The following is a 15,671-nucleotide window of genomic DNA, read 5'->3' as shown; positions in this document are numbered from 1 at the left end:
CTTTGAGTCCACGGGGCAGTCTCTGTGAACAGTGTTTTTGACTGTGCGTGTTTCAGGCAAGTCCCTGTGGGAGCTGGTGGTGGAGCAGTTTGAGGACCTCCTGGTCAGGATCCTGCTGCTGGCTGCCTGCGTCTCCTTTGTAAGTACCACCCAGCTGTATGCCTGAAGGCTCAAACACAAACAATTAACATGCGGCTTAAGTTGCTACAATACAACTGGATTTTGAGAACATATATGACACCATCAAAATTACATCACTTTAATCCCAACACGCCAGACACATGCTTCATATGTAACAATGCTAAAGGAACACTCTTTCACTGCTTTTGGGAATGTGATGTGGTCAAATGTTTTTGGAAGGAGGTTCTTGACATGGTTAGCCAGATAACAAAACTGAGAATCCCTTGTTTGCCAAAGTTGTGCATCCTGGGTATTTATCCAAGTGATTTTATTAATAAAAAGAGTGACAGCACTAATAGACTTGTGTCTCTTACAAGCTAAGAGAGCAATAGCTATAGGATGGAAAAATGTGAACAAACCAATTATGAATCAATATATTAAGGATCTATCAGCATGTGTTTCTATGGAAAAACTAACATACATTACTAAAGGAAAGCTGGAACTTTTTGAAAATATCCGGGGGAGTTTCATGGAGTTTTTGAAACAAAATGTTGGTAATGATCAATAAAGCCAAAGACTGGGGTGGGGGTGGGGCAACTGGAATAAGACTATAAAGTGGAGTAGCCCATGTGATCTTCAAGATTTCTGTACATTATAATTACGGTAACATCTGTATCTTCACCTCTGTTTTAATTACTATGTTTTTATTTACTTGCCTATTCATTTGATGGTATACTGTATTTGCTGCCAAGACTGACCTTTTTTTTTTTTTATATGTACTGTTTGTTATAATTGAAAAACCCCAATAAAAATATTGTTAAAAAAAAAAAAAAAGTAACACCCAGCTGCTGAAAATACCACCGATCAACAATAACACCACTGCTCTTATTTATATGCAGAGTTTAGTTGTAAGTGGCCTTCATCCTGTTTGTTCCTACAGATCTTGTAGAGAAGTAGTTCTCCCCTGGCGGTGCATTGGGACCCAAATTAGACATTGGCCATGAAACTACTACCTAGGACTGGGCGATATATCATATAATATCAATATTGTGATACGAGACTAGATATCTGGGATTTTGGTCATCATAGTATTGTGAATTGTTCTGGCTGAGCAAAATGAATAAGGATTGGCTTTACCTGCTAATCATATCCACATTACTTATTACTGATTACACATTACTGATTACTAATGATCATTACTAATTTTCAAAATTTTCTTGTGTGTAAATATCTTATGAAAACACAAATGCTCATCCCCAAAATATCATCACATCGATATCAAGGTATTCGGTGTAAAATATGGTGATATTTGCCCCAGCTCTACTGCCACCTAATAGATGGCACCATTACCTTTTTAGATGGTGTTATTTCCTTGTGAGAACATTGCACAGCCCACTTTGTGGTCCCTTTTCATGTGGAAACTTGTATATTATAGGCTTTCTTCTCCCCACCCAGTGTTGATATGCTTCCAGTGGGGGTAACAGGCAGAGTGCTTCAGCCAAACTGGAAACAAAACTATCAATCAAAACTCCCCGAGCCGCAATGCCTCAAATAGTGACCCTGGTTAGAGCCCGAGGGTGGTGGAGGTCGGAGAGGGGTGGAGTGAGGAACCCTGACTACATAATAACTTTTTTCCATCTATTACAGTAAGTCCCTGGTGCCTCAGGATGGAATTGCTGTGCTATTTCTGAGTAGGAAAATCGCTCTAAAAATGTATATGACACAATACATCTTCCCCAACTGTTCTTGTGTTGCTCCGGCTTTTCCGAGCGCGAGGCCTGGCGTCCAGGCGTGGGCTGTAACTGCAGGAGTTTGGAGTGTGGGCTTTACTTTTCCTCATGTAAATTGGGCTGTCCTTACTTGTAATTTAAATGTGTTGTTTATAGTGGAACACGGCCCCTGTTCCACTGCCGCACCGCTCCGAATGCTTTACAATATCATCGCTGCCTGGAGTGGTTTCACTGTTCAGCTCAGTAACTTGTGTGAAATTCCCATAGACCTCCATGACTTTCACCTCTGCCTCTGTAGTCTTTAATTTATGTGTTTGTTCACTGTACCGAGTGTCACCAGTATATTGAGTGAAACCTGGAACTCATTTGTCTGGCTTTTTGAATATATTCAAATTGAGATATTGGACTCACCTGCCTTCTTTGCATGGCATGAGAGCAAGGCTTAAATCCAGGCAGCACAGGTCAAATTAGGCTGCTTTAACTATACTCATCATCCAAGTTGCAGCAAAAAAGCAGGATATTTGATGCACTGCAGTGAGCTATTCAGTCAGCCAACTCTTTAATTCTGCCTCAGTTAACTGAATCAGCTTGTCATTTCTGTTTATAATTTCATCTATTTGCATTTTTCTGGAACAATAAGCAGCCAGCTCTCAGGTTAAGAGAGCAGAGCCACAGATAAAGCCACACTGGCCACCTGAAACAATCAGTTCACTTCCTGCCTTTGAGTTCAAGGAAGGAGGAAGGCTGGTCTTTTATTTCTTTTTCCAGTTCATTATGTGAGGTTGAGTTAACATTAGGAGGTTTAGGAGTGTGCAGGAAGGGAGTTAAAAAGTCAAGTGTCAGTCAAATTGGATCCCATGCCTCCCTTGTTCATGGTACATTTTTGATAAATAGATGCCCTTCAGATTTTCCTCCTTATGGCTTTGATATGAATAATCCCTTTTTTTCCCTTTTTGGTTGCACACTGTCATGTTCTAAAACTCTGGAGGCATTCAGATATAATGGGCCATCTGTTGGCATGCTTCTCGGTGCTCAGTTATGCGTGTGGGGTGTGAAGAGTGCAATGTTGAAAGCAGCAAAGAGAGGTTTATTTTGGTGTTGTAACTTTGATTTCAGAATCCATTGTCGAATTTGAGCTTCTTGTTGGTGTCTGGGTTCATGGTGGATTTCTAAGCTATACTGTGAAGTTTTTTGTCGTATTTTCAGTTTATGATTGTAGATTAGTAAATACGAGCAGTTATATTTCCACTAGACTCCTGCAATAAGTTTTAGCTCCCCAGTAGAAATCATCTCTTCACTGGAGCTCCTTTCACAAGCAAAGTAGGAGCTAAGTATTCAAACCTCTCTCTGAATGTGTGCTGATTGTGGCAAGGTTTTTTTTTTTTTTTTTTTGAACTGGCTCCACTGAGAGGACGGCCATTGTTGCCCTCCAATCTCGGCTCAGTCAGAAGGGAGATTTACTGTCCCAAATGACGGTGAAGGATGAGGTATCGACCGGGCTCAGGCGACTGTGACGCTCAATACTCTGCGTGCAGAATCTACTTTTCTATGATCTGATGAAGCTCTGCACTGTTGTCAACAATGATGCGTCTCTCTGCCTTTCTCTGCTCTCTCTCTCTCTCTCTCTCTCTCTCTCTCTCTCTCTCTCTCTCTCTCTCTCTCTCTCTCTCTCTCTCTCTCTCTCTCTCTCTCTCTCTCTCTCTCTCTCTCTCCCTCCCCCTCCCTCTAGTTGCTTTTGTCCTGCAGTAATTTCAGTGTCTGTACCTCGCGTAGCTCAACATCAGCGTAAAAGTCACTTCTATGTTGCAGTGTGGGAAGCTTTTTGCTTGTCATGCCTTTGGTCCAGTCATCTTCTACAGAAGTAGTTCTGTACCTATTGCTACATTGCGTGGCTGAGTGATCAAAATGCCATCTCAGACGCCATTACAGAATTTCCCATAAATATTCAACTGGCATCGTATTATCTAGCTATGGAGAAGTCAAAGGTAAAAGTATTGGGACATTAGAGTAACTGAAAACTGATGAAATTAGTATATTGTGAACAAAAAATTGCAATTTCTTTTTTTTTAATCAGTATATTTGTTGCTTGTATGGTATGGTGGAAACGGTTATCGCAACCAGTCCTCCCAGTGTCAGGTGAATGAAAGTGTGGATGCAGATTTACCTCAAAAATGTTAATCATGTAAGCTCCTTATTGTGTATGATAACTTCCTCTGAGATACTTTGGAAACTCCTAATAGCAGCCTCTTGCTTCCCAATGCAGCTCAATAGAAATGTAGTTGTGTAATGGATTCTCCCTACAAAGTACATTTTAAGTCATGCAAGGTCAATTTTGGTCACACATGCGTTACATAAAATAAGTGTGACGTTTGTGACTCATTAACATTACCGCAGTATTGATATTTCCCTTTAAGACACCCCTCAATGCTGCTTCTTCCATCTCTATGCAACTGAATGGGGCTTCAGCCATGAAATAAATTAAGTTGCAGAAAACTTTGGTGCAGAGTGGAATAAAAGAGACTATGTGACTGACTTTGTGTCTGAGGGTTGAGCTCCTGCACAAACCAAAAAGCTTTTTTCTTCCTTGACTGTGTGGCGAATGGTTAAAGATCACTTGAGCACAAGGACTCCTTCAGATTGATTTTCCCACAGGAGCAACCGCTGCTAAAATGACCCTGATGCAACTTGAGACAGTGGTGGGGGAGTAAAGGAGATTTTAATGGTACACACTGTCAGTACCTGAACATCAGTGATGTGGTCACCCATGTATTTCGCATTACCAAGCATCCATTTTGCATTTGGGATTTGCAAATCTCAGAGATCTCATCACATCTGAGATCTCAGAGAGAGATGTCAACCGCCAAGTAATGCTGATGAGTCACAAACTTGACAGTTATTCCATGTTCTGCAAGGGATATTTGACTGAAAAAGGTTTATACTTAGTTCAATTTTCCTCATAATTAAACTCTCCAGAAATAATTTGTCTTGTTTTTTCATGTTTTAACATACAGCAAATGAATGTCAGTAATCGCTAACTGAGTTTTCCCAGTATTTTTGCCGCTGGCTGTATGACTGTTATGCTGTTCAAACCACTCATGCCTTGTGTTTGGGTACATAGTCTTCCCTAAAAGACACTGCACCACAGGAAGAAGTTGATCACTCACAATCCTTATGTAAATAGCGATTTGAGTGTGATTTTCCTACCCGTCTAAGAGCTGAGGAATTAATGGACCTAAACCACGCTGGGAAATGCATCCCTGCAACAGATAGGGCCCACCACATGTCAGCTGTTGTGGTACTAAATATAAAAAATAATAACATCATGTGTTACCAAGCAGCGCAAGTAATTCCTACATAAGAATGACAGTGCTTTAAATTATCCCAGAGACGGTCCTTTGAGTTCATCCAGTGTAATCCTGCAGAATCCCTATGATTTCATTTCCCCTATGATTTAATTTCCTGCATGAGGTTTATGTTAAATTATTTTGATTTCCCTAGCCATTTTAGGCATCTTCTTGCTGCTCTACTGTTTTCCCACCATGTTATGTTCTGTTGTCATTTAGATTTTTGAAATTTGACTATTTGTTTGTTTCTTTTGTTTGTTTGGAGATATGTTTTAATAAGATCTTTTTTTAGTTTTTAATTTTATCTGCACAACTTGGCATTTTGCTTCTGTCTTTGTTTTGTTTTTTAACATATTTGTATAGTTTTTTATCACTTCAAGTGTTTTTTTTATCACTGCTAATTAACTAAAATAAGACATTAACCTATTGACTGGATTGAGAGAAGTGCGTCGAAGGGGCCGATCAGTAATTAGGCGTGGCCTTTAGTGAATCGCATCATTTAATGCTGTTTGTTTGGAGCGCACACAGCCACCGGCAGCCACATGCTAAACTGGTATTTGTCATCCTCCTCAAGGCTTCTGGTCAGACTGTTCAGTACTAGCTTTTCCTGCTGGATGAGAGAAATGTTAGCTTTTCTCGCCGTTCCGCCATGTTCTGCACTATCTTGCCCCTCTAGACATTTTCAGTCAGAAGAGGCTTTTGTTTGCGGCGAGCACCTGTATTTACCGCCGAGGACCGGGCCTGGACCTGGACTCTGTGACCTTTTCCCCTGACAGCGGCCTACTTGTTGTGAATACAGCAGACGTTGAGTGGAAATGCCCAGACTTAAACCGGACTCGATCACCTCACAAGCGGCTGGGGAGGTCAGAGGGCTGCTGCACCTGCTTCCCACTACACACCACACACTATCACTGGGACTGACCTCGGCCCGCTCTGTCGAAAAACACCTGTGACGTTTCATCTCGGCGGAGCGTTTTCATTACTCTGAATACTCACCTCGACATAAACAGTGAACTACCAATATTATCTTTTCCTGCACCAGCATTCAGGCTTTTTTCATTTTTCACCCAGTCATGTTTCAGAGAAAGCTTCTCCCCCCCCCTCAAATGACTGAATTACCATGGGACTTAAGCAGATCCAATAATACAGTGTGTCTGATAAGGGTGTGTGTGTTCTCTAGGTGTTGGCTCTGTTCGAGGAGGGAGAGGAGACCACCACCGCCTTTGTTGAGCCTATTGTAATTCTTCTCATCCTCATCGCCAACGCTGTTATCGGGGTCTGGCAGGTGGGTTGCACTCGTTATTTTGTGCCTATGGGTGTTTGTGTGTGGGTTAGGGCTGAACAATTAATCGAAATTTTATCGAAATCGCAATATGGCATACTGCAATTTTCAAATCGCTGGAGGCGCAATATTTGTTAAAGGTGAAAGGTGTGTCAAAATACCATTTTAAATGAAATATTGTTGTGCTGCAGAGATGTCCTGGCCTACACATCATATTCTACAGACTTAAGAAAACATCTTTGTTTGGTACAGATCGCCGCAAAAATCACACCATAATCATTTTAATAAATTTTTCAATGAAAATGAGAATAATGATGTAAAAATTATCATTCCCTCTAATATCGCCAATCATATCGCAATTGCAATATCAGTCAAAATAATCGCAATTAGATATTTTTTTCAAAATTGTTCAGCCCTTGTGTGGGTGTATGTGCACATGCATATTATTGTTCCCTTCCATTTGGTATTTACATGGTTACGAAGGCTAAGAAGGCTGCTAAGTTTAAGAATATTGTGTCATTTATCCTAAAATGGATTTACCATTGTCATCAAGCTCTAACATACACATGACTTCTTGCAAAAGTCAGATTTGCTCATCAGAAGCTACTCTTTCCCTTTCAGTGTCCTTCGATGCTTCTGCCTTGTTTGCTGTTATACTGACATCCTCACACGGAAAAAAATGCGGTTTCAGGATAACGTTTCAGTCCAAAAGATCCGGCAACATTTTGACCCCTCTCCCCCAACAGGAGAGGAATGCGGAGAATGCCATCGAGGCTCTGAAGGAGTACGAGCCGGAGATGGGAAAGGTGTATCGCATGAACCGCAAGGCTGTCCAGAGGATCAAAGCCCGAGACATCGTCCCGGGAGACATCGTGGAGGTGGCAGGTAAGCAGCAGCTGGCCCACAAGACACACTGACTGCCACTCAAGGACACAAATTTATGCTTCGTCTACTCCAACTCGCACTGTCACCTAGCCGCCTGTATGCCTAGTGACTGGTACCACTGCCACTCACACACACACACACACATAGACTCACACAACCCACGCCGCCGATCCAATGTGTCTGGAAACACCATTGGAATATCTCAAACTGGATTACATAAGAGCCTTTTCTCTGGACCTGCAGGTGCCAGGGCCGGTATCCAGTTGTGTGCGTATCTGTTTTTGTGTGTGTATATGTGTGTGTGTGTGAGGTACTGTGTAAGTGGCTGTGGTCGCCCCTGTATTTAGGGGCCTATTTAATTTTCCACAGCTTTCCCCTTCCCTTCGCTTTCCATGCTCTCAGTCTCACCACCTGGACGCTGCTGGATGTTTGTCAGTTTCGCTCACACTCCCCCACATACATGCGCACACACACACACACACACACACACACACACACACACACACACACTTCCCCTGCTGTAAACTCGCCCATGTGTGGGCAGCCTCGCCTAAAAATAGTCTTGTTGTCACTCTGGTTCCAGAACATCTGTGTATGCCAGAGTTAATACGCGAACATGCACAGTACACACACATACAGTACACACACAAAGGGGATCGCTTCAGCATCAACATGACCGGTTTGTGAACGTAATCCTGGCTAACGATTCTTCTCAGAAGTAGCAGAGCGATGTCTGGGAAAGGAGGGAGCGAGCGCAGCGTTCATTCATAACCGCTGCACTGCCAGCCTCAAAGACATTCACAGCACAAGGCAAGCAGAGGGGCTGTAGGCTCTGAATGAGCTGCAGATGGTTACAGCGAAGCCTTGGCTCTATTCAATTTCAGCACAAGGTCTTAAGAAATGAAAAATAAGTCATCCAGCTAACTAAATATCACTAAGGGCTTTTCAAACCTGCCCACACAGAGGAGGCAGTGTAAGATTTGTGGTGTAGCATTTAATAAAATGGAATCAGATTTACTAAATTGACTCTATCATCATGCAGAGAGAGCGGGCTTTGTATTGCATGTGTAGGAAAATAGGAAATAGGCCTTTTCTGTGTGTGTGTGTGTGTGTGTGTTTGTGTGATAGATAGTGCTTCACTGGAATTTGGGCTTGTTAGAGCCAGTGTTCGCAATCACACATGCGTGCACACACAGCCAGACACAGACAAGCCCACACAGGTAGGATGTACCAATACGACTCTGCTCAAACCCCCCCTACCACCACCACCACCACCATTACCGTCACCATCAACAACACCAACAGTGTCACTATGACAACATCGCTCCGTCTCTGCGATGCCCAAGCACACAAGGTGTCAAGGTTTAATGGCACCGAAGGGCGAGAGACATGACTAGCGTGTGTTTTGATCGGCTTGGTTGTGGAGAGTAATTGGTCAACTGCTGAAGTGAAATGAACCATCTGCTGTTTGAATGAAAGGAGGATGTTGTCTCGCATGCACACTCATTCACAAAGGCTGCTATCAGACCCCCAAAGCAGGGACATAAACTCAGTTCATCTGCCTTTTTATTTGTGGAATTGGGTTTACCCACTTTTTCAGCCTGGCATAAATTGATAGTCTACATTATAGTAAGTATTGATGCAGGGTATGTAAGGATAGAGGCTTTTGTGGGGAAAAGCATCAATTAATGCTTTTCTGGAAAAAAACAACAATTTTGGTTCTATTGGCACCTGGAGGTTTAGTTTACCCTCCTTCTTATTTACCATATCACTGCCCTAAAGGAAGGTAGAGCAAATGTGTAATAGCCAGTACAAGTGGCTGGATCTGGAGTTGAAGGGGGGAAACTCTCTGTCAGGAAGATGAGGAGCCACTGGTCAATGGTAGAATTCCAGCTTTCAGGTTTGGGATCGACCACTGGGATGTGTTTACTGTTAAAAAGCTTACTTATACTGAAGAGTATGTGATAGTGGTGTTACGCACTCTGGCACATTATTTTTCGAATATTCAGTCATATATCCAGCCCTTGGTTCTCTCTGACATAATCTTGTTGCTAAGCAGTGTTAAACAGTGGTAAACACTTGAGCTAGGTAGCGCACCACACGTTTTTTCTCGCTCAGAAAATGTGTGTCAGGGATCTTGAAGCACATGCAGCCCTCCTGACTGAGACATGTAGGGGTTTGGTGACAAAGAAAACAAATTTATATTTTCCTTTCCTCCATTGATTTCCCAGGCTTTCCTGTGCTTCAGATCAGCTCAGTGTTCCATGGGAACTCGATGCTAGGGGGTAAAATAAGCTGTTTGGAGGTATCGGAAAAGGACACTGCTGACCACAAGTGCCTTTGAGGAGAGAAAAGAACATAAATATATTTACTCACAAGTTTCCACCCCTGCTGCCTGCCTGTCTTCTTGTAGGTTCATTGTCGGCCATGCCAGCTATGGTTACGCCATAGTTGTGATTTGCGCCTCCACTGGAACTTTCCTGGGGTTTTTTAACAGAGTGACTCCAGTGGTCAGGGTTTTTCAGGAACTCCTAGAGGGTTTATACAGGACCTGAAGAGATGGAAACCTGCGATGAGCTGTTCCCCATAACCAGTCACGGTTATCCCACACGTGAACCAGCGTCCCTTTGCCAGGACGTTATGCAAGACGTTCCGATTTGGTTTGGAGTCCAGTTTTACCAAATTGAAGGAGAAACTCCAGCTGTCTAACCAGCTAACTCACTCATGTGTTTTGATCAGCAGTGTGTGTGTGTGTGTGTGTGTGTGTGTGTGTGCTGTGTTACTGAACCACAGCGATGAGTTATGCCTGGGGTAAACTTTTTCTGTGCCCGTGTCAAAACTCAGTTTCTCCCGCTGATGTGAAGCATCATCCCAACAACTCAATACATTGTACAAATCTGTGGGATGATCTTGGTGTTTACAGATCCCTGCCTGAAATAGTAGGCTTCCACTGTATTAGGGTTTACATGTTCTGTTCCAGCAGATGGAGAGTGTCTGTGGGAGGCCATGAAAGAAAGTTGAGGGTTGATAGGGAAGCAGGCATCTGTGGGTAGGCGTTTTTTGAAAAGCCTCTCTCCACTGCCCTCGGTCTGGCCTGCTCCTGTAAACCTACCCCACCCACCCCACCCCCCAGCCATCTCCCACACAAACACAACACACTGCTCCCTCTACCTCTCCGCCTCCCTCCTGTTTGCTCACAACCTCAGGGCGTCCGAGGCAATGTTTGTCGTCTCTTTCTCGCCGTCTCTGTCGTCTCTCTCGCCCATCACATTTTCTCATTTCCCAATGAGAAAATGTGATGGCGAGATGATGGAATTCGGAGAGAGAAATGGAGAAAGGCACCGCAGAAACTCATCAGTGACTGAGACGTGGGATCACTTTGAACTCGCAGTGAAGGATGTTGGTAGGAAAGACGGAGTGTGTTTCAGTGGATGAGGGAGAGCAAAAACAGCAGTTCAAAAAGATGTCAGACGTTATTCACCTTGAAGCCTGAACAGTATATTTCCTGGGAGTCCTTGTTTTTGTTGTGATTAGTGCTGACGGCTGAGGACTTGGCATTAATGAGACAAAAATTCCACAAAGTAATGATCAGGTCTTTTTCTCTGTCTGTCATTCTGAAACAAGTGAAGAACATTGCATCTGTTTCAGAGCATTTGAAGTGATTTCCCCACTCAGAACATCGTCTTTGGCTCCCGTTTTCAGAAGCTACCGCTGTCCTGCTGTTATAAAAATATTTCCATTAAATGTTCATTGTCAAGCTCTGACAAAGTGGAAGCAATAACAGTTTTGTTTTGGGGCGTTAGATACTTATAATGCTCTTGCTATGAAATATGAGTTTAATATGCCGGCTTAATAAATCCGACAGTGGTCGAGAAGAAGGAATCCATTTTATAGATTTAAAGTGGGCATCATCTCTGGTTTATGTCTGTCATCTGTGAGAAAGTGGTGTATCAGAACAGAGAGATTTAGAGAGAGCGGAGAGAGAAGAAAGGGAGGGGAGAGAATTGATTGTTTTAAGTCGGCAACGTGACTCCGTGGGGTTGTATCGAGCCGTTGTTTACCTGTGGCTGCTGCCGGAGCCCGGGCTGAACCTGCCCACTGTTTCTTTGCTCAGGGATTTATTGTTTGAACACAGACATTTGATAGGCTGCAGCTGACTGCTCACCTGCAGCTACAGCTACAGTTACTGATAGTTACACAAGAGGGATCTTTCCTGTGGGGCTCAACCGCACAGCCAAGCTCGCACCTTCACAGTCCAGCCTCAAAAGCCAAACTTATTGAATTCATTTCTCTTCCTTCCCCTCTTCCTTTCTTTATATTGTTGTTACTTCCTGCTGGATGGCCCCCTGTGCTTTTCATGTTCTATGTGTTTTTGTTGCATCTATTTTTGGGGATCCCATCCTGACTTGTTTGTTTTTTTCTTGTTGTTGTCAGTTGGTGACAAGGTGCCTGCTGACATCAGGGTGACCTCTATAAAATCCACCACCTTGCGAGTGGACCAGTCCATCCTCACAGGTACTGCTCATCTCTCATCAAGCACCAAACCTTGCTTCCAGTCTATGACATATGATGTTTCCTAACAGAAGACGTTTGTAAGACATAATGCAGTATGAACAATAGTGTTACACCAATACAGAAGTCAAATTATACTCATTATCCATGTTAATGATGGGCAGATGCTGATTTGTGGGACACCCTCATCACCACATAGACTCATTTTATAGCGGTTTTAGGATCTTTTGGATCTTTTTAGAACCTCTGCTATCCATGTATTGTATTTTTTTTGTTATTTGAAAAATTAACTGCTGATGCACAATGTTGTGCTCACTGGTGTCTTCATTGCTACTACTGTAAGATTATAATAATAGGCATTTACTAATTTATATTTTTTACATTTTTTCCTAGACATTTTGTTTTCATTTTTTGTATTGAGTTTCATTTTTAGTATTTTGATGTTTAGGGTGTAGCACATTGTATGAATTGTCTCTTTGTTGTGAGTGCCATCACTGGTCTAAATATCAACTGTATACTTACAGATCTAATCATGTACAACTGTGTTGATCTTTTCCTTAGGGGAGTCTGTGTCAGTCATCAAACACACTGACCCTGTTCCCGACCCCAGAGCTGTCAATCAAGACAAAAAGAACATGCTGTTTTCTGTAAGCACGCCCTTCTGGGTCACTTCTACTTTCCACTTTCATATCAGGAATGGACGCAATGTTACACTGACCTCCACAAGCCAGCCTTTTAATATAGTTTATACTATAAACATAGTTATGGCAGTCTTCAAGGAAATAATACAAATTACTTAGTGATCTAAAAACAACATAATGTCTGTATCTTTATGATTCATGGTTCCAGTTAATGAAATCACAATCATCTATGTACGGCTATATGACTGATTGTATAACAGATTTGGTCAGACAAATGACTAGTGAGTGTCTCCAATATCCTTTCGTGCTCCTCCTCCCCTCACCCTCTCTGTCCCTCTCCTCTCCCAGGGCACCAACATCGCTGCAGGCCGCGCCATCGGCATCGTAGTCTCCACCGGCGTCGCCACGGAGATCGGCAAGATCCGCAACCAGATGGCGGCCACGGAGCAAGAGAAGACGCCGCTGCAGCAGAAGCTGGACGAGTTCGGCCAGCAGCTCTCCAAGGTCATCTCCCTGATCTGCGTGGCCGTGTGGGTCATCAACATCGGACACTTCGGGGACCCGGTCCACGGCGGCTCCTGGGTCCGAGGGGCCATCTACTACTTTAAGATCGCCGTGGCCCTGGCTGTGGCCGCCATCCCCGAGGGCCTGCCCGCCGTCATCACCACCTGCCTGGCCCTCGGCACGCGCCGCATGGCCAAGAAGAACGCCATCGTGCGCAGCCTGCCCTCTGTGGAGACGCTGGGCTGCACCTCTGTCATCTGCTCCGACAAGACCGGCACCCTCACCACCAACCAGATGTCTGTCTGCAGGGTGAGTGGCAATTAGGGATCTAAAACAAACCAAAACATCACCTTTGTTTGAACGAGGGTCATACTATGCATGTGTGGGACATTATCAACAAAGCAGCGGCGAATAATTTAGTCTGCATGTCAGGTAAATGCGCGCTCTTTTAACACAGGTGCATTTGTTCCAGTACAGGAACCGAAGCATAAGCATTTAATTTCCACATCCTGCCGTTTGATTGACACTCCATGAAACGCTGCAGGGAATTTCCTCGGAAAAAGTGTTGTGGGGGTGAATTCTACAAGGGTTCGCTGTTTGGTGTTGATGCCAATCTCCGTGCTTCATCTTTTCAGATTTTTTTTTTTTTCCAATGTGTTTTTTTTCTTTTTGGAAGGCACGCAAGTGGGGCTTACAGATGGATGGAAAATCCTTGTGGTGTTCTGATGTTTACCTACGTTTGCCAGGGTTGAGATAGCTGCTGGTGGAGTAGCACAGGCTGGCATGACCCAACAGCACCCACAGCGCTAGATCACCACAACGCCTCACACATACGCTGGAGGTTTCCGAAATGTCACATCACCTGAATAAGCATAATAAACAGATCCATATCCTGAATTGTCCAGTAGTGTATAAACGGCGAATACATACAGTATAATCACAGTAGAGGACAAACACCAAATAAATACTCTTATCCGCAACTATTCAAGACCAGCTCAGTATCAGTCAGCCCCTCCCTTTCCCTTTGTGTTTGTATGTGTGTGTGTGTGTGTTGCTCGTTATGCCGGCTTTGCGCCAACCACAGAGAAAATGCCAGTTCCGCTGTTTGTCTTGGCTCCTGTTGAAGCTCTGACTTCACACACACATACACACACATGCGCACTCACACACACACACACACACACACACTCACCTGAGTTAACACCTCTTGTCCTTACATCCTCCATCTCACCTCTCACCTCTTTAGTTACTGGCCGGTCTGTTGAATAACTCTAGCACTAAAGCTAGCTGTTCAGACCGGAGTGGTATTGACTACGTTGGAAATGTAATTTAATACATTACACACCAGTGATGGCAGTGAATGATCCGGATAGCAAATATTACATTACATTTCCGTCAGATTGCAGACAGTACCTCGCAAAGTATTTGTGATATGAATATGCATTCCATCCATCCATCTGTTTGCTGGAAAACAGTACAGGTTATTACTATACTGTTATACTGTATACTGTTATACTATTACTCCTGCAGAGATGTGCACTCTGTGATAATCCCAAATAACACTGATCCACACAGGACTGAAATCACCTGAAGCACTCTGGTAAAAACTGCATCACCAGACCTCCTCTGGTAATACCACTGCTGTCCAGACAGAGCTAAGGGCTGTGAAAACCAAAGTCTAAAGCGCTAGAGAACAACACTTTTTTTTTTTGTATGGCTTTAGACGGCTAACAGAGGGTTGCGGTGCATTTGAAGTCGGGCTTTGTCTGAGCTTTCCGTGATCGCATGGAAACAACTGCAAGGTAGTCTGCATCCAAGAGCCGCTTCTCTGGAGCAATGCAGCTCATGTTTTCAAAGCTTCCACTGTTATCGCAACCTGAGGGCTGTTTGTTAAAAATAATCTGGAGTGTGGAATGAAACCTGGCTTACGGTCAACAGGAAATTTAGACTTGTTGCAAAATCCGACTGCTGCAGACGATGTGCTGCTCAACTGACAGGGAAGCCAAGGTCTCTGCTCAGCTGAAAAGAAGAAAGGAAACAATGTATATACTATATATAATATAGTAGTATATACTAGTATATGAGCTCCTTTGTGCCTGTGTGTGTCAGATTTAGCACTGCAGGATCACTCGACCCGCCGTGCGTTTCCTGTAGAGCGGATACTCCATTCTTACTCTGAGGTGACGTGGAGTATCGGTGTGATTAATGTGCAGCAGCAGGGAGTTCCCTCTGGCAGGAGGGAGCACCGGGCTGATCTCACCGTCGCTAACCCTGAAAACCCCCAGAGAGCGAAACCAGAGCAAGGCCGAGCAGCGCGGGTAAATATTGACCTTCTGCTCCCGCCTATACTCCCCGGCCTGCCTCTCTTCGTTCTCTGCTGGGAGATATGGGTGCACATGCACACACACACACACACACAAGCACACAGACAAATCAAACTTCCGCTTTATAATGTTTGTTTTTAGTCATGGTGTTTCCTGGTGATAGCCGTTTGAAGGTTGTGTGACTCGTCCCTGCTCCTCCTCCTAGTCTTATGATTGGACCGCTGTCACATCCGCTGTCAGCTGCTATACGTGTCCGCTCTCCTCATGGTTTATGTGCCTCGTGGTTTATATGTTCACATGAATGTTTACCCACGCTTATCCATCTGTGC

The 15,671-nt window shown here is 43.8% G+C and overlaps 1 protein-coding gene across 2 annotated transcripts in view; it reads left to right on the top strand.

Moving 5' to 3' along the window:
* The window catches only part of atp2a3 (ATPase sarcoplasmic/endoplasmic reticulum Ca2+ transporting 3), a 46,420-nt gene that overhangs the window by 12,999 nt on the left and 17,750 nt on the right, over positions 1-15,671 (top strand). For both annotated transcript variants that reach the window (XM_071521620.1, XM_071521619.1), the window contains exons 3-8: positions 57-139; positions 6,375-6,479; positions 7,223-7,361; positions 11,796-11,876; positions 12,435-12,520; positions 12,863-13,327. In XM_071521620.1, the coding sequence (XP_071377721.1) occupies positions 57-139; positions 6,375-6,479; positions 7,223-7,361; positions 11,796-11,876; positions 12,435-12,520; positions 12,863-13,327 (959 nt within the window). The remainder of the gene's footprint in view (positions 1-56; positions 140-6,374; positions 6,480-7,222; positions 7,362-11,795; positions 11,877-12,434; positions 12,521-12,862; positions 13,328-15,671) is intronic.

Source organism: Centroberyx affinis, unplaced genomic scaffold (assembly GCF_046629955.1).
Source record: "Centroberyx affinis isolate AG114_WGS23_722 - 3 ecotype Tasmania unplaced genomic scaffold, CSIRO-AGI_Caff_v1 ptg000900l_1, whole genome shotgun sequence".
NCBI lineage: Eukaryota > Metazoa > Chordata > Actinopteri > Beryciformes > Berycidae > Centroberyx > Centroberyx affinis.
This window is presented reverse-complemented; position numbering and strand designations above follow the sequence as displayed.